Here is a 24,407-nt window from a genome sequence, read left to right on the forward strand (position 1 = left end):
TGGTCCGGAAGGATCCCACATGCCGCGGAGCGGCTGGACCCGTGAGCCATGGCCGCTGAGCCTGCGCATCCGGAGCCTGTGCTCAGCAACGGGAGAGGCCGCGGCAGTGAGAGGCCCGTGTACCGCAAAAAAAAAAAAAAAAAAAAAAAAAAGCAACAGTAGTAAACGGTAAAAGTGTTATTATGAAATAAAACCTTTGTAGTCCTTTTTGTAATATAGCTAATTGTGTGTGAATTATTTCTGATCCCTGCTACTCGCTCAGTCACCATATCCATTCAATCACCAAATCTTGTTGATTCTACCTCTTAACTGCCACTTCTTTCCATCTCAGTCCAAGCTAAATTTGGCCTGGGCACAGTACACTTCAACTTTTGCCTACTTTCAAAACCATAGCCAGAGTGGGTTTTTTTTTTTTAACACAATTTTGATCATACCTAGCCTTTGCTTAAAATCTACTAATGGCTTCTCATTGATCATGGGATAAAGGCTAAAATCTTTCATATGCAATTTGAGGCCTTGCAAGATCTATTCCAACCCTGTGTACCTTACCAGCTCCATCTTAAGATGCTCTCCATTGCCCTTCTATACTGCAGCTACTTCTTGAACTTGCCATACTCATTCTCAACTCAGAGCACTCACACGTGCTGTTCTCTCTTTCTGGAATGCTCCCTTCTCCCTTACACACACCCTCATCCTTCAGATCTCACTTTAAATGCTACTTTCTCAGGATAGCTTTCCCATTATTCTTGGTCTTGGTGAGGTCAAATTTCTCATACTTCTATAACAACTGAAATTTAAAAATTGTTGAAGTTATGTCTGTCTTTGCTGCTATAATACGATTTCAAACAGAGAAGGAACTAAGTATCCCCAAATCCAGCATTTTGTCCTGCACATAGTAAAAGGTCAATAAATATTTATTAAACTATAAATGACTCACTTGATAAGTGAATAAATAAATGAATTTAAATATAATACCGGTCAAATCATGAAACAGAATTACCTGTACCATAATTACAATATTACAGTTAACCTAAATTGTGTTAGTCATACTCCCAATAAAAGATTTGCAAAGCTTCAGTGTATATGTATATAAACAAACAAAAAGAGAAAATAAGTGAGAATGATTTCATTACAAATCCCGGTTACAGTCCCTCACTGATACTCCAAAAGTATTTAACAACAAAGGAACAGGGATGTACCTTAATGTATCATCCACCTTTCAGAGGAGGCACATATATATTCAAATAAAAGTAGTTCTGATACATACTCCAACTATGCTATTCAGATAGAAAACTCAGATCCTCTGAAAGAGTAATAAAGACCACATATCCTAAAATTTTACATATATATGCAATTATTGAAAACCAGCGACATATACAGACTGCACAAGTCTCTTAAGTCTTATAAAATGGATGAATTTACTAACCTATTCAAGTAAAATCAAAGCTTAAACATTTTATGGATTAGATTTTTATAACTTTTAAAATTAATGAGAAAAAACTACAAACTCCTGAACCAAAATTTTATTTTAAATTGTTAGGTTTTAGTGTATATGAAAACTTTTCATAATACATGACATATAAAGATGTTAGCACATTGAACTACAATAGAAAATATTTTTATACAACTTTTGAATCACTAATATGCTTATTTCCCCTGTGAATGAATGCACAGTTAGCTTAGATCAACTTTGTCATGAATATCAAGTAGTTTTTAAAGTTTTATATTATTGTTTAATAACTTCCTAATGAGGTTTTGAGTTTCTCCTTGACTTACACATAATACTGTTTTTAATATATTGAATACTGCAGTAGCTTTTCCTCTCATCTCTGGTGGAACATATTTAATATCTAAATATTCAGGTAATTTAGATCTAGAATTATACAGCACGTTAATAACAGTTTCAATGTCATCAACTCCATCACTGCTTTGTCCTAGTGGTAACATCTGGGATTTATACATTTTTTCTAATTTATGTTCTGCTGCTGCTGCTAGAGCAAGGCTTCGTTTTAGGTGTTCTTTAGAGGCTCGAATGTCTGCTCTATATTCTGGCTTGAAACTCTCAGGAAGAGGTACCTGTTGCACCTGTGAGCCGGTATCTTCAATTTTTTTCAAAATGTCTTTATTATACAAATTGTGTGGTTCCGGATTTTCCATTTCATAGTTGCCTGAGAGCTGAGGAACACCTTCTGTGGCAATATCCAAGTCAGTGTTCCTACTTATTAAAGAGGTGACACCTTGACTTGTAAATGATTCAGTAACACTTGGCAATTGCTCTGGTGCCTCAGTTTGCCTTACAGTTGGCTCTGGCTCTGGCTCTTCTTTCTCAATATAACGTTCTTTTGCATGTAAATCAACAGAAATGTTATTTGGTTTAATTGACCAGAAAGCTGTACTTTTAGTATGCTTTTTTTCCTCTATTTCCAGTGTGAAGCCCCTAGTAGGGAAAGTTGTAGTTTCTTCACTGACAGGATTGATTAAAACATCATTCTCAGCTGGAGCTTCATCATGTGTAAACTTTACCTCCTTAAATTTTGATACCCTTGATCCTACAGAATCAGCATTATTTGGAGACTTTGATCTTTTCTGATGACCTGGCTCCTTAGTGGGAATACTTAGTACTAGGTTCTGTAAAACTTGTACATAATGATTCAATTTTTGTTCTTCATCAGGCGTCACAGTTATTCCTTAAGGGGAAAAATCCAAACAATAAGTAACATTTATTATCATGTATGACATACTGACAGAATCTACTCACCTAAATTTACTTCATATGCCATCACTTAAAAGTTGAGATAAAGAACCAAGAAATAAAGCACCTTTGACACAGTCAACTCTCATTTAAAGGAACAAAATTATTTTTTCAGATTCTTATTAAAACAGATGAGCAAAATTAGTGCAAAAGTTACATATTAACACAATTCTCTATATCTCTTTGCTTTTACTCTCCCATATAACTTATGATTCAGTAGGCAACTTACTAAAACAAAATTCTTGGTTATGTCCTCTAACACAGTGGTGTGCCATAGTAGGCTCAGAGTGGCTCACCAGAGCCAATTATTAAATTTTTAGGAATTTTGTGAGCCAGATGGTAAACACAGACATTGTTAAAAATTAAATGATCTGAATTTACAATTAAGTAAATGTATTCAAAACAAGGTAATATTCAAAACTTATCACTTTTATTTTATTTCATTTTCCTATTATTTATGCTCTTGAGGTTATTTACATCTAGTATGTTATAAATGCTATATATGCTATATAATGGTATGCCATTGTTTATCTCTTTCACCTCCCTGATGAGTGATATCAAGTAGGTAGTTTGAAATCAACCATGGTGAGAGTATCTGCCTCATGTAAATGGGCAAACACCATAAGTCAGGGTGTACCCACCTCTCGGAAAAGCCAGTTGTTAAACATTTACTGGTATATCACTGCCTTCAACCCAGCAAAAATCTAACTACAGCCTGTGGGTCACATCCACCCAAATATTTTCATTAATAAAGTTTTTTTGAAACTCAGTCAGTCTTGCCCCTTTGTTTATGTATTGTGTATGGCTGCTTTGGGCTGCAGCAGTAGAGTTGAATAGTTAGAACAGAGACGATATGGCCTACGAAGCTGAAAATACTATCTGGCCCTTTACAGAAAAAGTTTACTGATTCCTGGTTTAAATCATCCATATTTTACTCTTACAACAAAATGGCAGTTCTATTTATACTGGTATTTTGCAGTATCTGAGTGGTGAAGCCTCTCATTTCCAATGTGGAAAACGGAAAAGATTATTGACTAATATATTCTGAAATTCTGCTCAACTCCCCAACTCCAGAGTCAGAAGTTTTTAATTTTAAGTGCTAGAATTTTGTGTTACATGTAATTTTGAATTGATTTCGCCACTGTCATGGATACAAACTGATTTAATTCAAGGAAGTAAGTCACTTTTTCCCAAACACTAATGAATAACTTCTATCTGAACCCTCCCTCTGCAGGCAAAATGAAATAACAAACTTTCTGCTCAGGAGGCACTTTTATTCAGCTCTTTGGCAAGCACAAAATAGTCCAAAAACGATTTACCTCCTCTCTTCCTTAACTCATCTGTTACAACTTAGAAAGACCAGATGGAATTTTAATCAAAATTGAAATTATATTTCTAAATTTTAAAAATCTTAACCAGAACAGTTTAGTGAGTCAATGTGATAGTGGAAAGACACTAGACTTGTCTACTAGAGATCTAGATTCTAAAAGGAGACTCTGTGTTTTATGTCATGTTCAGAAAAGTCTTGCATACCCCGAGATCCATTTGATGATGATGGGTGAAAAAAGAAAGATACAGAACATAAGGTAGATTTGTATATTATCCCTATAATTTTTTTTTTTTTTTGCAGTACGCGGGCCTCTCACTGCTGTGGCCTCTCCCGTTGCGGAGCACAGGCTCCAGACGTGCAGGCTCAGCAGCCATGGCTCACGGGCCCAGCCGCTCCGGGGCATGTGGGATCTTCCCGGACCGGGGCACAAACCCGTGTCCCCTGCATCGGCAGGCAGACTCTCAACCACTGCGCCACCAGGGAAGCCCTATCCTTATAATTTTTATGAATCAGTGACATAGCATCGTACATTTGTCTGTGAACTGAGAACTTTTTTAATGGATTAGAAGCATGACATACCAAATTCATGTGGGCATTTGCCCCAGAGGAGAGGGAATGGGACTGAAGTTGGTTATTAAAGGGGTCATTAGACCTATCTATAATGTTTTACTCTCTAAGCACACACACACAATCACTTAACATAGTAAACCATTAAAGGTCACATCTTAAAAAGGAAAATAACTTATTTATGTATTCTTATATTTATAAAATGCATTGTCCTGAATCTAGAGTTTTCCTGAAGGAAAATATTAAGTAAAATGAATTTGTAGCCTAGTGCAGTCAAAAAAACCTTTCATTCTGGTCCTGGTTCTACCAGTTTCTAGCATCATGACCTTAGGTAACTACCTAATTTCTCTGAACATTTACTTAACTATGAAATTAAGATACTATATCTGCCCTTTTATCTCACAGAACTAAATAAATTAGTTATTTGAAAACACTTGAAAAGCTACAGAGCACTGTATAAGATAATATTATTCTCTATGAAGGCAAAACTGGTTACATTTCTCATTTTAAAATATAAATTTAAATCCCTAAAAAGAAATAGGCTTTGGATTCTATTTAGTAAAAAAACACTAGAAGCTCTCCTGCTAAAGATAAGGAACAAGATCAGAATACTAATATCTCCATTACTCTTTAACATCATGTTGGAGGTATCAGTCAATGTAATGAGACAAGATAACTGGAAGCATGAGAATTGGGAAGAAAAAGATAAAACTATCTTTATATGCAGATGATATAATTATACATTGAGATAACACAAAAGAATCCATTGAAAAGCTACTACATGGAGTAAGAGAATTTAGTAAAGTAGCAAGTTATAAAATCAACATACAAAAATCAATATACAAATATAAACCAGTTAGAAGATAAAATGAGAAAGAAGATGCTATTATAACAAAAAATGAAAGAAAATATCAAATCATAAATTTAAAAAGACATGTCCAAAATATATATGAGGAATTATACTAGGCTGAATATAGACATCCAGAGACCAGGTCCTAATCCCTGGAACCTGTAAATGTTACCTTACAAATAAACGAGTCACAGGTATGAAATATACAGTATGGAGAATATAGTTATAATTATGTAATATCTTTGTATGGTGACAGATGGTAACTAGACTCATGGTGGTGATCATTTTGAAATGTACAGAAATATCCAATCACTGTACTGTGTAACAGGAACTAACATAGTGCTGTAGGTCAATTATACTTCAAAAACAAACAAACAAACAAACTCACAGAAAAAAGAGATTAGATCTATGGTTACCAGAGGTGGGGGGGGAGGGGAAATTGGATGAAGGCAGTCAAAAGGTACAAATTTCCAGTTATAAGATAAAGACTAGGGACGTAATGTACAATACGCTAAATATAACGCTGACGTACATTACATATGAAAGTTGTTAAGAGAGTAAATCCTAAGAGTTCTCATCACAAGGAAAATTTTTTTCTCTACTTCTTTAATTTGGTATCTGTATGAGATGACAGATGTTCACTAAACTTACTGTGGTAATCATTTCATGATGTATGTAAGTCAAATCACTATTCTGTATACCTCAAACTTATACAGTGCTGTATGTCAATTATAACTCAATAAAACTGGTGGTGGGGGGGAAAGAGAGGTAGATAAACAATAATTTTTTAAAAGAAAAGAAAAAAGAGTCCATGCAGATGTGATTAAGTTAGGGATCTTGACAAAGGAGATTAACCTGGATTATCTGGGAGGGATCTAAATCCAGTGTTTTTATGAGAGAGAGACAGAGAGTAGAGTGAAGTGGTCATAATATAAAGAATGAGAGACAAAGAAAATATTTTCTCCTAGAGCTTGCAAAGGGACCACAACTCTGCCCTACACCTTAATATTGGCTCAGTAATGCTGATTTTAGATTTCTAGCCTCTAGAACTGTGAGAGAATAAATTTCTGTTGTTTTGAGACACCAAGTTTGTGGTAATTTGTTATAGCAGTCACAGAAAACTGATATAGGAATATAATAAAATCTTCTGAAAGACATAATGTAAACTTCAACAAACAGACATACCATGTTCTAAGACAAGAAGATTCAAAATAAAAATGCTCAGATGTCAGATTCTCTGTTAATTTTACACTTAATATGCTCCTAGTAAAATATGATTAATATGTTAATAATATTAATGAAGTTATAAAAATAGATTATAAAGTTCATTTGAACAGAGTAAGAATAGCCAGAAAAACAAGAGGCTAGCCCTATTATATATTAGAATATATTGCAAAGCCTCTATTATAAAAATAGTATAGCACTGTACATGAATAGACAGATGAATGGAACAGAAAATACAGAAATAGATGCAATTGCATATTGAAATACAGCTAAAGGTGAGGGAAGGTTTCAATTTATGAATTATTCCAGCTAATAAATGAAGAAGCCATTTATAATTAGAACGTAATTATTTTGCAATGTATCAATGATTATTTATATCACAAAAGACAAAATCAGACATATGCTTCCTGATAAAAGGACACAGTACCACCTATGAAGTGGTCTTGCAAAAAAGGTCAAACCTGAGTCTAACAAGTTTCTCTAGATGTAACTAACAACATATGGAAAGTACAAGAGACAACAAAAGAAAATATAAAGTATGCCATGGGCATATACTCAGCAAAATCTAGACTACGGAAAGCTATAGGACATATGATCCAATTTCCTCAACAACTGCAAGGGGAAAAATAGAGATGAAGGAGGAACTACAGATTAAAAGAGAATTAACAAACATATCAATGAATTACATGCATGAATCTTATTTGAATCTGAATTCAATTAAACTGGAAAAGAGAGAATCAGGAAAGTTTGAACACTGACCAAGATATTTGATAATATTAAGAAATTATTATCTTTTTAGGTGTGAAATTCACATTGTTGTAGTTTTTTTAAGGTACTTATATTTTAGTGCTTTATACTGAAATATTTACTGATAAAATTATGTGACGTCTGGAACTTGCTTCTAAATAATCCAAGTCTTAGGAGTTGGGGAGAGGGACCAAGCCTCGGGGAGAGGGATAAAGGAGGTAAGGTGGAAAGGAATGTGGGTGGAAATATCAATGAAACAAGATTAATTATAGGTTAATAATAGTTGAAACTGGTTATAGATATATGACGATTATACCATTCTTTCTACTTGTATATATATTTAAACTTCTCCATGATAAAATGTTTTTAAAAACCTGTTTTGGAAAAATTTCAATTCTGGGCAACTATTCGTAAGCAAATCTAAAGTCTGCAACCAACAGTGGTTTAAATGCTTCTTAAAAGACATTGCTATTAGATTACAGTCTGCTAAACATTCAATTTTTAATAACTTGTCTCTTCTCAAAGTAGTAAATAGGATATCCAGGTTACTATTAGGCAAATTAGATTGTCAAAGGACAGAAATAGGTGATACTTATTGCTAGTTGATTCCTAAAAGAACTGAAGTACTCATAATCCCTTTATACTGAAACTCAGGCAACTCTAAAAATCCTGTTCATGGCTGCCTAAAAACAGAGCACCCTACCTTCTACCTTGCTTTCCCTCCCCTCTTCATGTACTCTTTGTCTATGCACTGTTCTATTGTTAAATCCATCCTCTCCGCACACACTTCCCACCTCCTTTTTTCGTCCAAAAACATCTACATATTTCATATTGACTGCTCTTGCCAGTCAATTTGATCATTATAAAATTGTTCACAAAGCATCTGAAAAAGAATAGATATATGTATATGTATAACTGAATCACTTTGCTGTATACCTGAAGCTAACACAACATTGTAAATCAACTATACTCCAATATAAAATAAATTTTTTTTTAAATGTTCACAAAGCAAGGTAGTAAAAGATAATGAAGGCTCAAATATCCCTACAAATGGCCCTGGCCACTGTGAAAATCTGCTTTTCCCCATTCTTCAGGAGGTGCTAGAAAGATGAACAAAATTCATATTCTTACAAAGACCAGACTACTCTGCTAGAAGTTTGGTTATTATACTTTGGATATTTGCAGTCTACGCTGGTGTACTTTATAATATTCCCTCTATGTTCACCAGTTAGTGATCCAACCAAATACCGCAATGTCTTAGAATGTGGCTAAAGTAAGAATCTCTTCCACCCTGAGAAGCCATAATGCTGCCTGGAAAGTGCCTCAACTAAGCAGAATGGCTACCTGCTAATGCAGGCTTGAGGTTTAACAGGAATCACAGATATGGAGATTATATCAATAGCTGAGCTTGGGACTGCCTGCACTTTTCTTCTTGAAATAATACAGGGAGAATTAGTCACATGACAGAAATAACAGAAAAGTAAACAAAATAGTAAAACTGTAGGAACAAAAGTAGCATGAAATCTGAAGGGGAAATTGGAAAACAGTGATTGAAAAGACCATAACAGCTCTGACTGACTGAGCGATTACTATGTGCCAGGCACTATACTAAAGGCTTTGGATGTGAAATGTTCTTTTTAATTAATTAATTAATTAATTAATTAATTTATGGCTGTGTTGGCTCTTTGTTGCTGCGAGCAGGCTTTCTCTAGTTGCAGCGAGCGGGGGCTACTCTTTGTTGCAGTGCACGGGCTTCTCATTGCAGTGGCTTCTCTTGTTGCGGAACACAGGCTCTAGGCGCGCGGGCTTCAGTAGTTGTGGCTCACAGGCTTCAGTAGTTGTGGCTCGTCGGCTCTAGAGCGCAGGCTCAGTAGTTGTGGCACACGGGCTTAGGTGCTCCGCGGCATGTGGGATCTTCCCAGACCAGGGCTCGAACCCGTGTCCCTTGCATTGGCAGGCGGATTCTTAACCACCGCACCACCAGGGAAGTCCCGTGAAGTGTTTTTATAAAGCGGAAAAGGAGGACACCTAGAAAGGATAAGTAATTTGCCTGATATTATATTTAATTTATAAGTGGTAATAAGGGATCCAAAAACAGGCTGCCTTACTTCAAGCAGGTACACATAACAACTACACAATGTTGTCATAAAAAGATGACACTAGGATGCTGGCAAAATAGTAAAAGTATGATAATAAAATTGTTCTGAAGGAATTCAGCTCTATTTTTAAATACACATGAATACTAAAATATCATAAATAAATAGGTAAAATATACAAAATTTTGCTCTACTGTCAACTGGACCAAAATTTATCCCTTTCATGTATTAAGATGTATTGACAATATTAAAAATAACTGATCCAAATTTAACATGTTTTCTTTCTTTCTCTCTTTCCTTCTCTCTCTCTCTCTCTCTCTCTCTCTCTCCTTCCCACACCACGCTGTGGGATCTTACTTCCCTGACCAGGGATCAAACCTGCGCCCCCTGCAGTGAAAGCACAGTCTTAACCAGTGGACCACCAGGGAAGTCCCTAACGTTTTCTTAACACAAAGTATGGGTAGGAACTGACAGTCAATGACTTACAAAGGAATATATTCACTTCACACAGAGGTAAAAAAGTAAATTAATTAATTTTGAGTTTATTCTGAGGAAAATAATAAAATCATGATTTAAAATGAGTAATGAGGGCTTCCCTGGTGGCGCAGTGGTTGAGAGTCCGCCTGCCGATGCAGGGGACACGGGTTCGTGCCCCGGTCCGGGAAGATCCCACATGCCACGGAGCGGCTGGGCCCATGAACCATGGCTGCTGAGCCTGCACGTCTGGAGCCTGTGCTCCGCAACGGGAGAGGCCACAACAGTGAGAGGCCCGCGTACCGCAAAAAACAAAAACAAAAATAAAATGAGTAATGAAATATAAAACTTCAATCAACAAACAATAGATTCAAAACACACACTTCCTCCTCATAGAATAGTCAATTAAAGGAGGAAGAAGAGGGTTAAGGAATAACATAAAAGTCAATTAGCATGAAAACTTGCTAAAATTCACTGTTCATAAACAAATGCAAGTTAAAAACAATTTTTCTTTTACCAATTAGGCAGAAAAAAATTTTAAACAATAAAACCTAGGATTGTCATGTGCGTATGTTACTTCTTTAGTAAAAGAAGTAACTTCCTTACTTTCTGATCCCCAGATTTTTCATTAGTCTCTCTCTAGCACGCTGGTCTTTTCTTTATAAAACTTGGGATAATTTTGATTATGTATATATTTAATGTTTGCTAACTGCTACACATGATAAGCTCTTTGAGAGCTGTGACCATGTCTGCTTTGTTTTCTGTTTCCCCTGTTCTAACCAGTGCCTAGCACCATAGTAGATAGTCAAAAGGCATCTGTTAAATGAATGATTAAATGAATGAACCAAAGGCTGGCAAGTATGTAAATTAATTGTACTTCCCATAATTTACCTTAAGGAAATAATCACACGCAAAAAAATTTCTACAGAAGAATGCTGTAGAGGAAAACTAAGCTCCATGTTATGTTTAAGATAAATCTGCTGGTCTAAAGACTGTTTTTTATTGTTTCTTTGTTTTGATTTGGTTTAAGTTTGCTTTTTGTTTGCTTTTGGCTAATAGTCTAAAAATAATTAGAGAGAAAATCTGGACAAGTAAAAAAAGTTCTTATTTAGGCAAAGCAGGCAGTCTTTTTATAATAAAAGATACTGCTTTCACCATATTTTTCTGAATTTCTAAATCTGGTTTATCTAAAACAACATCATAAACATTGTTGTTAAACAGCTCCAATTTTCAGGAAGCCCCTGAACTTCTAAGTGGTTCTTACTAAAAGGCATAATATAAGTTGAGATCACATAAATTTAACTAAATTTGCTTATGTTCTATTAATTTTCTTTTATTGCATTTTATCAATCTCTAAAATAACATCACATTAACATAACTTTAAGAAAATTATAATCTTAGGCAATGTTAAAATATCTTCATGGTTTATCTATTACATATTTTAAAGTATACAATTTAACGGTTTTTAGTATAGCCACAGTTGTGGAACCATTACCACAATCTAAATTTAAAACACCACCCCAAAAAGCCCACCCCTACCCCTCAGCCTTAGGCAACCACTAATCTACTTTCTGTCTCTCTACGAAATGCCTATTCAAGACATTTCATATAAATGAAATCATACAATATGTGTTCTTTTGTGACTAGCTTTTTTCACTTAGTATAATATTTTCTAGGTCATCCATGTTGTAGCATATATCAGTATGTCATTCTTTTTTTTTTTTTTTTTTTTTGCGGTACACGGGCCTCTCACTGCTGTGGCCTCTCCCGCCGCGGAGCACAGGCTCCGGACACGCAGGCCCAGCGGCCATGGCTCACGGGCCCAGCCGCTCCGCGGCACGTGGGATCCTCCCGGACCGGGGCACGAACCCGTGTCCCCTGCACCGGCAGGCGGACTCTCAACCACTGCGCCACCAGGGAAGCCCTGTCATTCATTTTTATGTCTAAATAATGGACCATTGTACTGATGTAACCCATTTTGTTCATTCATTCATCAGCTGATGGACATTTGGGTCATTTCTACTTTTTAGTGATTATAAGTAATGTTGCTATGAACATTCATGTACAAGTTTTTGTGTGGATGTATTAATACATTTTCATTTCTCTTGAGTACATGCCTAGGAGTGGAACTGACACTATGTTTAATCCTTTCAAGAACTACCAAAGCAGTTGCATTCTCACCAGCAGTATATGAGGGTTCTAATTTCTCCATATGATTCCAATACTTGTTATTGTCTGTCCTTTTGATATGGCCATCTCTGTGGGTGTGAAGTCCTATCTTATTGTGGTTTTGACTCATATTTCTCTAACAGCTAATGATATTAAGCACCTTTCCATGTGCCTGTTGACCATCTGTATATCTGTTGTAGAGAAATGTCTATTCTGATAGTCTCCCCAGCTTTTAATTGAGTTGCTTTATTATTACTGAATCGTAAGAATTCTTTATATATTCTGGAGATCAGTCCCTTATCATTTATATGATCTGAAAATATTTTCTCCTACTCTATGAGTTGTCTTTTTACTTTCTTAAAGTTATCATTTGTAGCACAGAAGTTTTAAATTTTGACATAGTTCAATTTATCTTTTTTTTTCTTTTGTTGCTTATGCTTCTGGTGTCATACCTAAGAAACCACTGCCAAATCCAAGGACACAAAGATCTACACCTACATTTTCATCCAAGAGTTTTATAGTTTTAGCTCTTACATTAGATCTATGATCCAGTTTTAGTTAATTTTTGTATATGGTTTGAGGTAAGGGTCTAACTTCATTTTCTTTTCCTGGTGTCCGAGCACCATTGGCTGAAAAGACTATTCTTTTCCCCACTGAATTGTCTTGGCATCCTTGTTGAAAATCAATTGACCATAAGTGTAAGAGTTCCTTTCTGGACTCTCAATTCAAACCCATTAATATATATGTCTATTCCTTTTTTTTTTAAATGTGTGGCACACTTTTATATTTTCTATTCTCTTCTTTCTTTTTAAATTTAATTTTTATTTTATATTAGGGTATACTTGATTTACAATGCTGTGTTAGTTTCCAGTATACAGCAAAGTGATTCAGTTATATGTATATATACACCTCTATTCTTTTTCAGATTCTTTTCCCATATAAGTCATTACAGAATATTGAGTAGAGTTCCCTGTGCTATACAATAGGTCCTTGTCGATTATCTATATTATATATAGTAGTGTGTATATGTTAATCCCAAACTCCTATATGTATATGTCTAATCTTATGCCAGTACTACACGGTCTTGTTTACTGCAGCTGTAATACTAAATTTCGAAATCTCCTTGAACTTTGTTCTTTTTCAGGATTGTTATGGGTATCTGAGTCTCTTGCAATTCCATATGAATTTTAGTATCAGTTTGTTAATTTCTACAAAAAAAGCAGGCTAGGATTTTGATAGGGACTGTGTTGAATGTGGGATCCTCCTGGACCAGGGCACGAACCCGCGTCCCCTGCATCAGCAGGCGGACTCTCAACCACTGCGCCACCAGGGAAGCCCGCCTTTGTATAATTTGACTACATTCTACTCCAATTAATGAACAGTCAAATTATCTTGTTTGGGGTTACTTGTAATTTTTAAAATTGTTTTGTTGTTAAATATACAGTTATCTGATGTATTCTCTATTCAAATTCTTTAATTTTAATTTGAGATTTTTGATGTTTTAATGGACAATTCTTTCTTGGTAGCAGCATTACAATACTAGAGTTTAAGGGAAGGCTGTTTTTTATTAGTATACTTTATCAGATGGATGAAAAATATAAGCAGTTTGATCTGTCACTGTCAAGAATTTTATTTGATTAACCTAATGACTCATGTGGTTATGTGCATAACCTTTCTATACAAGGTATGCATGTACTACAAACCTTTCTTTTTTATACAAGTTCTTTCTGGTAAACCCAGTTTTGTATGTGCAAGAAATTTAGAAAATTCCAGTCATTTAAATTTCTATGCAAGATTTTATATATTTGCATACATTAAAATATAATGCTTGGGCTTCCCTGGTGGCACAGTGGTTGAGAGTCCGCCTGCCGATGCAGGGGACACAGGTTCGTACCCCAGTCTGGAAAGATCCCACATGCTGTGGAGCAGCTGGGCCCATGAGCCATAGCCGCTAAGCCTGCGCATCCGGAGCCTGTGCTCCGCAATGGGAGGGGCCACAACGGTGAGAGGCCCACAAACGGCAAAAAAAAAAAAATATATATATATATATATATATATATATATATATATATATATATATATATATATATATATATATATATATATATAGTGCTTGTAAACTAGTTGGTAATATTTTGTTTCTTGGTTTAGGCACTGGTTACACAGGAGCATTAACTATAAAAATTCATTAAGCCATACATTGTGATTATGCACTCTATTCTACATATATTATATATTTAAAATCTCATTTTTGTAACTGTTTTGCATTATAGTTACTAGACATTAACACATTTTTAAATCATTTTTAAAGAACCAGAATTTATAAAATTTAATTTTATCAATAGATGTTATTTTCATTTTAGTTAGCAGAGCTAACTGAAGACATATATAAACCAAGAGTTATATTTACCAGTTTCATTATGCCATAACTTTTATCACTTTAAAGAGGAAGTTAATATAAAATTTCTTAAATTTAAGATTATGAATCTGAAAGTAGAACTCATAAGATTTTTTTCCTTCTACCAAAGAGTTAGGAGTGGTTTGGTTCCCCTATCACAGCTAAGAAACTATGGTTTATGTGACCAAAGATATTGTAAATTTTTTTAAATTAAAAAATATGATTTTTAGGTTTAGTTACTCATTTTAAGCTATAAATAATGGTTTTAACACATGTAAATTAACTGGGTTATTTTATTTGCTCAAGAAACTGCATAAAAAACCACTCCAAGAAAACTTAGTGCTCTGTTTTCTGTGCAAATATACTGTACACTAATCAAGTTTTGAAAATGATATTGGGAAGTCTCAAGTTCTTAAAAATACACCATTAAGCACCAATTAAAATATCTAATTTCATGAATATATCTAACTGAATAAAACTTCAATTGGTAATAGGTGTGAAAAAAAAATTTCTACAACATCTATTTAAAAGAATGGAAATATATAAATGTATTTTTTGTAAACATCCCAAAGGCTACACCTTTATCTGTTTCTGGAGAGATTTCCTAATCAGTAAAGCTAAAACGCATTAAGTGTTTTAACTAACAATTTTTTCCAGAAAAACCTTACTCTCAAAAAAGGGGTGGGGGGAGAGTTTTTATGCTCCTAAAAAGTGACAGCATGCCAAAAATTACAATAAAATGTAATGACAGTAATAAAATGCTAACATTAAAAAGCTTATTTAGAAACACACCTAGTTCCTTTGAGACTAAAATTTTAAAAAAGGAAAAAACATGTCACCCTAAATCTTGGCCAAAGAACCAATAGTTTCTAAGCCGAATAAAGAGGAAACCTAAACCACGCCCACTTCTTCTTTGGTTAAAAAAGGGTGGGCGTGGGGGTTTGATTTCTTTTAAAAGATATATAACCTCAAATTTGGGAGCTTTAATATGAAAAATCTTCAAAGGGTAATAAAATATAGGGTAATAATAACAGTAGGTAATTTTAATATATCTTTGGGAAGTTCTTTATTTAATGTAACAATTTAAAATTTCAGAAGAATATTGGTCAATTTTAGGTCTTTTTAAAAATTCTACTTTCAAAAAAGTATTTTTATGTGTTTTACTTGTATGGTGATTGCGTAGTTATCACAGAATACAAAACTGGAAAGCAAATAGGGCACATCCAAATCTATGCAGAATTTGGGTTTTTGCACTTGAGGTCCACATAGCTAAACTTTCCAAGAACTGTACTGAACAACACATAAATAAAATGTGAATATGAGATCTCACTTGAAATGTGTTACAAACCAAACACTTGGTATCTTAAAAACTGGTTATTATAAAACTTATACAATACTGTAAAGTCACCAGGACCAACAGAATTCTTCCATTAAAATGTGCTATGTAGAGTCTACCTTTTATAGTCCTCTGATAATACTTAATATGAATTGTATTTTACTTTGACATTAACTTGGTTATAATTACTGACATTCTTAATTATGAACCTGCAAACTAAAACAAGTTTAGATTAATAGCATAGGTATTTATCTAAAGATTTTTAAAAAAAAAACTTGAGGTTTGGCATCAAACTGATTTTAAAGTAAAAAGAATGTTGCTAGTAAAATAATGTACACCAGTTAATTGCCTATAATAATTAAAAATTAAAGGAAAATTTTAGATAAACTCTCAAAATATTGAATTTATTTACAGTCTCTCTAAATTATTTAGAGTACTATGAATCACTACTCAGATAAAATTCTATCTAAATAAATTAAATGGATATCTGATAGTCAATTGAGACTTCTCTCTGCTTTCCAACAACTAGTACCTTATACACAAACTGGAAAATAATATAGACAAAAGCACTGTAAACTTAATTCCAACATATTTTGACCAAAATTAAAAATAAAAACAGGGGCTTCCCTGGTGGCACAGTGGTTGAAAGTCTGCCTGCCGATGCAGGGGACACGGGTTCGTGCCCCAGTCCGGGAAGATCCCACATGCCGCGGAGCAGCTAGGCCTGTGAGCCATGGCCACTGAGCCTGCGCGTCCAGAGCCTGTCCTCTGCAACGGGAGAGGCCACAACAGTGAGACGCCCGCGTACCACAAAAAATAAATAAATATAAATAAAAACAGGTCATCACATAATTCCCATGCATGTCCTACTTAGGTACTCTTGTTTACTTGTAAAACACACTGCCTCTTCCATAAGCCCCAAATAAAATGTTTTAAAACAATATATCTGGACTTCCACTTCCAAAAAGATAGAAAACATGTATTTTTCCCCGTATCCTTACTACTAAGCACAGTTAAAACCCCTGAACATTATATGTAAGACAAGCATGAGATGAGAAGACTTGGAAAGGTGGAGAGAGGAAGAGAGACCAACTAGGGACTTCAGGACCTGAGTAATGACACAGCAGTGAATTCCCTGGGTTTTCTTTTTGCCACATATACCCTAGACTGGGGACTGGAGATGCTGGCAATCCAGAAACACCAATGGACACAGACAAAAACGGCTCCAAGAAAAGATTGCTCTCTGCATAGCCAAAGGACCAGGAAAAGAATAGCTGAGCAAGACAAAAAATTTTTTTAAGAAGCCAAAACCACAGAAAACACTGCAATCCTACCCCTCCACCAGCAAAGGCTGAGTGGAGAACATAGACTTTCACCCTCATCAAGCTTCACTGAGCTGCTCCGACCCCTCTGCCCTTATCCCACAGAAATGCCGCTGCAAGTGTGAATACCCCTTCTCTTCAAATAGAGAAGACTAAGCAAGGAGCTAGGACTTTCTTCTCCACCCTGTGTTAACAACACAACACTCCCCATCCACCACTGAAGTGGTGTCAGAGGTCTATTTAAATCTGTAGCAGAAGAGCTAAAGAGATGTAAGAGATGATACAGATGTTTGAATTATCTGACAGGGATTTAGAAGTAGCCATCATAAAATTGCTTCAACAAGCAATTATGAACATGTTTGAAACAAATGAAAAATAGAAAGTCTTAGCAAATAAATAGAAAATCTCAGCAAAGAAACAGAATATATAAGGATGAATTCAGTTTTAGAACTGAACAACACAATAACTGAAATGAAAAACTCAATGGGTAGGCTCAACAGCAGAAAGAGGAAAGAAGCAGTGAAGTGGAAGAAGAACAATAGCAATTACCCAATCTGAATAACAGAGAGAAAATGAAAAAAAAAAATTGAACAGAGCCTCAGGGTCTTGTGAGACTGCAACGAAAAGATCTAACATTCATGTCATCTGAGCCTTGAAAGGAAAAAAGAAAAAGGATAAGTCTGCAAAAGCATTCAAAGACATAATAATGGCTGAAAATTTCCCAAATTTGGCAAAAGACATGAATTTACAGATTCGAGAAGCTGAGTGAATCTCAAACAGAATAAACCCAAAGAAATCCATGTCAAGACATATCATAGTCAAACTTCTGAAAACTCTAGAGACAAAGAAAAAAATCTTGAAAGAAGCAAGTTAAATGACAATTTGAATTCTCATGAGAAATCATGAAGGTCAGAAGGAAATGGCATAATATTTCTCAAGTGTTAAAAGGAAAAGGACTGTCAACCTAGGAATTCTTTATCAAGGGAAAATATCCTTCAGGAATGAAAGGATAATCAAGACCTCTCTGATGAAGGAAAATTAAGACAAGTTGTGGCCAGAAGACCTACCCTAAAAGAATGACTAAATGAAGCTCATTAAACAGAAAGGAAATGATAAAAGAAGGAATCCTGAACGTTGAAAAGGAAGAAAGAATAATGGAAGGAGGAAAAAGATGGGTAAATTCAGTGAGCTTTTCTTTTCCTCTTGAGTTTTCCAAATTAAGTTGAAGCAAAAACTATAATACTATCTGATGTGGTTCTCAATGTATGTAAAAGAAATATATATGACAATTATATTATGAATGGGAGAGGGTAAAAGAACATAAAGGGAGGTAAGGTTTCTACATTTCACTGAAACTGGTAAAATACTGAAACCAATAGATTGTGATGTTATGTATACATAATGTAATACCTAGGCAGTACAAAGAAACACACTCAAAAACACTACAAGTCAAGATGGAATTCTAAAAATATCTATATCTCTCAATATAAGATGGCTGCTATCTGATCATGTGCTTAAAATGCAATTTATGTTTTATTAAAAAACTAAGGCCTTAAAGCCCAATAATATTGTTAATTTAAATTAAAAAATTGGTATGACATTAAATACCTGGTAAGTTAAAAGTACTAGCAAAATGTTCCATATAACTGGGGGAAACCTAGTAGCTCAGTAAAGAAGGAAAGATCAATTTTTAAACTTTTCACATAATGACAAAAAAAGTTAAAGTTCAATGGAATATGTCTGGTCATTGTGCTTTAAGAACTCATATGTTTTTACTTTGCCCTTGGCCTGTAATCTTGATACAGCAACTGGTGATTGTACCCAAAATTTAACCAAAATCATGGATGCTCATCTTTTAAAAGATTCAAATATAACTAGGATTTTTATTACCACAAGAGTGAAAACCAGAATGGCTTTATCAGTAAAGAACTCATGTATATATATAAAGCTTAACATACACCCACACACTGAATCATTTATAGGTGGGCCAGACTCTGGCTGAATGTCTTAACTTCGGAGAACAAATTGCTTGTATTTTCCGTCCATGTCATGAAATGGGCTCACAAAGAATAGATTTCCCATACTCTACAGAAGTGTTTGCAAGTAAGGATTAATACCTGAAAGCTGTCATCATGCAAGAACTGCCAGCTAAAACACCAACACCTTCAAATTAAAATGAACTTGAATAACTGAACTGAAGTACTTCCAACTCAAATCAAAGTTGTAATAACTATGCTTCATTAGAGGTGTGTACTCAAAAAATGATCACAAAAACAAACATTGCATCTTGTTATTCTTCCAGCAGTTTTCCTATAATTTGTTAACTCAAATTTTAATTTTTGCTGGCAGGTAAAACAAACAAGTAATTATGTTTATATTAATTAAATGTCCTGTTAAAGAAACATAACGTTAGGGCTGGGGATAGGGGCAATAGGGAGAGAGGCTGGTAAAAGGGTACAAACTTTCAGTTATAAGAAAAATAAAGCCTGAGGATCTAATGTATAATATGGTGACAACAGTTGATGATACACACAAAAATGTAAAGATGTGAGGTGATATGTGTTAATTAACTCAATGGTGGGAATTCTTTCACAACATATACATATGTCAAATCATCACATTGTACACTTTAAATATATTATAATTTTATTAGACAATTATGCCTCAATGAAGCTGAAAAAAAAAGAAGAAATATAACTTTATGGCTTTGCACTTCTTGGTATTTATGTTTTTGGGTAGTGTCTTTCTTCCCCCACTGAATACAGGCTCTCCCTATGTGATTGTCTTGGCCTGTTACAGGACATTAGCAAATCTGACACTGCATAGGCTTTATAAGAGCTTGTGTACAGGGGGCTTATAAAGCTCCCTCTTGGAAGCAAGTTGCCATGGTATAAAGACACTTGGGCTAGACCTACTCAAAGATGAGAAGTCATGCAGAGAAAGACCCTGGAATATGAGCAGCCATGTTGGATGCTCTCATCCAAGTTGAGCTTCCTCAACTCCACCATATGAAGCAGAACTGCCCAGCTGAGTCCAGACAACCCATAGAATCGTGAGAAATAATAAAATTTGGGGGTGGTCTTTTATGCTGCAACAGATAACCAAAACAGCTTCACTAAATTATATTTTGAAAAAGGAAGACAAATTTAGTTTAGGTAAAGAGTTAAAAATCAGGAAGTTATCCTATGAGTACTGTTAAAATTTAATCAGGACCAAAACAAATGCATGACCTTAAAATATATCTCTTCTAGTTCTGTTGAGTAAAGTAACCTAAATAATAATATCACCCAGCACTGATATGCATCCCAGATACTTTGGTCTCTAATACCATGTTCTACTTTGTCTCCTCAAAAGGAGGGCTAATCCCATTCAGAACACAGAATATACAAAGTGGTCTTGGTACAACTGCTTAATGTCAGAAAACAAGAAATCTTTAAAAATACATGAGATCCTATCAAAAGAACACAGAAGACAGCTGAAAAGAACAGAAAAACAGAACTTTTTCCCCATAAAATATTAATAGAGAGGCTAATGAAACTACCATACCTCCAAAGGCCACCCTCTGGACATTTGCATTAGAAGACATGCTCCTCATTATCTAAAACATTAACAAAGTGTGTCATGACATTCCGTTCACAGGTTTGAAAGACTCTCCCAAGTGCCATGGCCTTGGGCCTTGAAACAGTGAAAAGTGAACTTGCAGCACCAGAACCAAGCGAATTTTACCTTTTTAATGTTCTTGAAATAAAAGGAATCTGCTTTTCCTTCCAATTTTTCCTTTTCAATTCCATCAATTGCCAATAGATTTGAATAATTATTGCCTTACTACTACTTCCCTTGCCTTCTGTGGTCCATTAGGACAAAAGCCTTCCTAAAGACAAAAAAGACTCACATATTGAGCCTTCTTTTAGCACTAACCTAGAGAACCAAGTTAAGAGTTTTTGTTGCCCTAGCTTAAAACAATCCTCTATCATTACCTCTACTCTTGCTGATTTATCCAAAGAGATGACTAGGAAAAAACAAGTTATTCATGAGATACCCAGAAAAAGGCCCTAAAACTATTTATGACTTAGGTTGTGCTATGTTTTCATTTTTGAAATCTATTTCACATTCTTGCATTTATAGCTTCAGGCCCATGAATATCTAGTGATTTAAAATTATAAAAGGCAGATTATATAATTTATTTTAATAGTAGTTAATAGTATTTAAATATATAACTATTATGTTAATATTACTTTAGAAGTTATACTTTTTTAAAAAAGCAAAAAGTATTCTCTTTAAAAAGAAAAAAGTAAGTTGTACAATGCAATGCATTAAAGAGGCATGATTTTTTTTTTTGGGGGGGGTACGCGGGCCTCCCACCGCCGCGGCCCCTCCCGCCACGCAGCACAGCCTCCGGACGCGCAGGCCCAGCGGCCACGGCCCACAGGCCCAGCCGCTCCGCAGCATGCAGGACCCCCCCAGACCAGGGCACGAACCCGCCACCAGGGAAGCCCAAGAGGCATGATTTTTAAAACTGAAAAAATACAACTAAAACTAAGGAAAAATCAAATATAAGGAAATTAATTAAATGTATATAAATTTAAGTACATAGTAAAAAGATGTTTATCCAGCATCATCAGGATCTATGTGTATGTAGACGAGTGCAGACTGCTGTACACCCAACTCATTTGTATCAAGCTGAATTTAGATTAAACTGGTACTAGCTAATCTTGGGTTGGGCCTATTAAAAAGGTATGAGTAGTTACAAGAAGTACTGATGTTTTCAACAACTGTAATTACTTAATACATACCTGTGATGTTTGTATAAGATAACCTCAAAACTGTCTTGTATTCTAAAAAAAAAATTGTTAAAGATGCACTTTTCATTATGAAAACCTATTTGCCTTTTCTTTGGCATGAGAGAGCATTTTTTTTATATGACTCTCTTGCCAACACCGTTGGAATAGTGGACATACAAAATAAAGAATACATAACTGACTTAAATCAAACACAATGAAAAGCCTAGTTTCACAGAGAAAGTAGCCATGTTAGCATTGCCCTACATATCCCTTAAGCCCTTCCATGGAAAAGACGTAAAGTACATTTTCTAAGGTATCTTCTATGATCTGTGACCTGTATATATTTTCCTTATGTCTTGTATCATCTATATCTTCAACACAAAATCATTCCTTTTTCTGAGAAGTATCTTTTCATTTCCTACAAGCCTTAAGAAAGTTTAGGTTAAGAGGGTACAAAGAAAAAGCACAGGCCATGGAATTATGGAGTTAGGCCGGAGATTGTGCTGAGTTGAGTATCCAGGTATTGCTAACCAGCAGTCTCAGAGAGTACTGTGTGACAGAATTAATGTCACTTCAACTAAAGTCTGCATATATGTTAGTCAGTGTGACCTACTGCTCTACAACTACCAAAAGGCAATAGCTGGTGTTAGTAATAATGACCACTAGACAGCAAGAAAAGAATATTATCCTCTTCAGTGTGTTCTGTTCCTTTACCGCAAAAAAGAAAAATTTTACAAAGACTTTTGTTTAGAACAGCTATCATAAGGGCTAGTATTGAAAGGGCTAACTTTAGTTATCTAGGGCACTTTATTCAGAACTTTATCCACTACTATTTATGACTTAGGTTATGCTGTGTTTTCATTTTTGAAATCTAATTTTTAACTAAGACCTTCTAACAAGTCTGAAATACAGCTCTGCATAGCTAGCATGTACTTTAGTACTTTTTTCACACCTACCGGTTAAATTTTATTTAGATAGTTAAATCAAACCCCAACATGACTAGATGCTACAATGAACTACAGTTAGACTAGATGAACAAGCCTCATGGTCCTATCTGGAATATCAGCTATCAGACACTTAAATACTTAAACACCTCGAGGCGTCCGTGTGATGTTAATAGTCTCAGCACCCCTGAATATGACCTTATTCGTTTTCAGCCACGGGGGAGGGACAAGTGGGAAGCTGTAATTCTGCTCAGCTAGGGTTTTGAATCCTGTGCACCCGAGGATGCTCTGTGGAAGTGCATAGGAGGTCAGCGAGCGTCCCAGACAGCTGCCCGCAATCCACATGCTCTCCCCGTTTAACCACAGGCTCAAACTCTTTCTGTAAAGGGCCAGAGAGCAAATAGTTCAGATTTTGCAGCCCATCCTGTCTCCGTGGCAACTACTGGACTCTACAGTTAAAAGGCGGGAAAGCAGCCTGGACAACACATAAAAGAATGAGCTGGCTGTGTTCCAGGAAAACTTAACGAACAATGAAATTGGAATTTCGTACTTCCTGCGCAAGTCACGAAAAGATCACATTTCACATTCACGGCTAAAAATGTGCAAACCATGCCCAGCCAGCCAGCCAGCCATACCAAAGCCGGCCGCCCGGGCCCTCTGGGCGCAGGTGGCCCACCCCGCTTTATCACAGCTGCAGCGAGTCTCCGGTAAACGGGGTCAGGGGAACAAGGACCGTCTCCGCCGGGGTGAAGAGGTCACCCCCGCGGCCCCAGGGACCCAGCCCGGCACAGCCCGGTCACGTTTGGGATCCACTGCCTGGATCACTGCCTGGTCGCGCGCAGGTGGGGTCGGAGTAGGACAGGGACAGACCTCGGTACCAGAGGTAGGACTCCTGGACAGTGGAGCTGGGGAGGTATGCAGGACCAAGAAAAGGAAGAGCCGGGTCTTGGACGGGCCCTGAAACCCGGGAATTTCCCCCAGCAGTGTCCCCTGGGGTGGCTGCTACCTCGGGCCGGTCACTCACTCAGATACGTCGGCACGGACGAAGTCCATAGCAACAGCGAAACTAGAAGGACTACGAACTTCATGGGCATCGTCCGCAGCACTCCACCATACGTCGGGAACGTCCTGGGGCCGCCTGGCCGGTTACCTCAGGCCGAAACTGGATGGCGTCGGCGGCCGACGCTCCTACCTCAGGGCCGTGGGCGCCAGGCAACGGTTGCCTCCTGCGCGCAAGCCCAGAAGCGGTGGATGAGGGGATCGCGAACGGCCGTGGCCCCACCCACTCTTAGCGCCGCGCAGAGGGGCGGGGCCACGGTGCCTCGCCCCTCCCTCGTGCACATGCTTGCTAAGGCTTCGCGGGCCTCCGAAAATCTTGACACCCCGGGGAATACTGGGGCTTTAAGGGTGGGTGTGC

The 24,407-nt window shown here is 36.2% G+C and overlaps 1 protein-coding gene across 1 annotated transcript; it reads right to left on the reverse strand.

Annotated features, from left to right (window-relative positions):
- Positions 1–1,515: 1,515 nt before the first annotated feature.
- On the reverse strand, positions 1,516–24,407 carry SPESP1 (sperm equatorial segment protein 1). Its single transcript, XM_049706958.1, has 2 exons — positions 24,015–24,407; positions 1,516–2,687 (listed from the first exon to the last, which is right to left on the reverse strand). Exons 1-2 carry the CDS (start codon positions 24,082–24,084, stop codon positions 1,714–1,716), a joined length of 1,044 nt encoding a protein of 347 aa, XP_049562915.1. The 5' UTR covers positions 24,085–24,407; the 3' UTR covers positions 1,516–1,713.

This window comes from Orcinus orca, chromosome 2, assembly GCF_937001465.1.
Source record: "Orcinus orca chromosome 2, mOrcOrc1.1, whole genome shotgun sequence".
Taxonomy (NCBI): Eukaryota; Metazoa; Chordata; class Mammalia; order Artiodactyla; family Delphinidae; genus Orcinus; species Orcinus orca.

What these genes read in the sequence shown, in the direction of transcription:
- SPESP1 (XM_049706958.1), bottom strand. Translation starts at nt 24,084, where the DNA reads ATGCCCATGAAGTTCGTAGTCCTTCTAGTTTCGCTGTTGCTATGGACT. An exon ending in GTCCGTGCCGACGTATCTGA is followed by an intron (nt 2,688 to 24,014) that starts GTGAGTGACCGG and finishes TTTCCCCTTAAG; the next exon opens with GAATAACTGTGACGCCTGAT.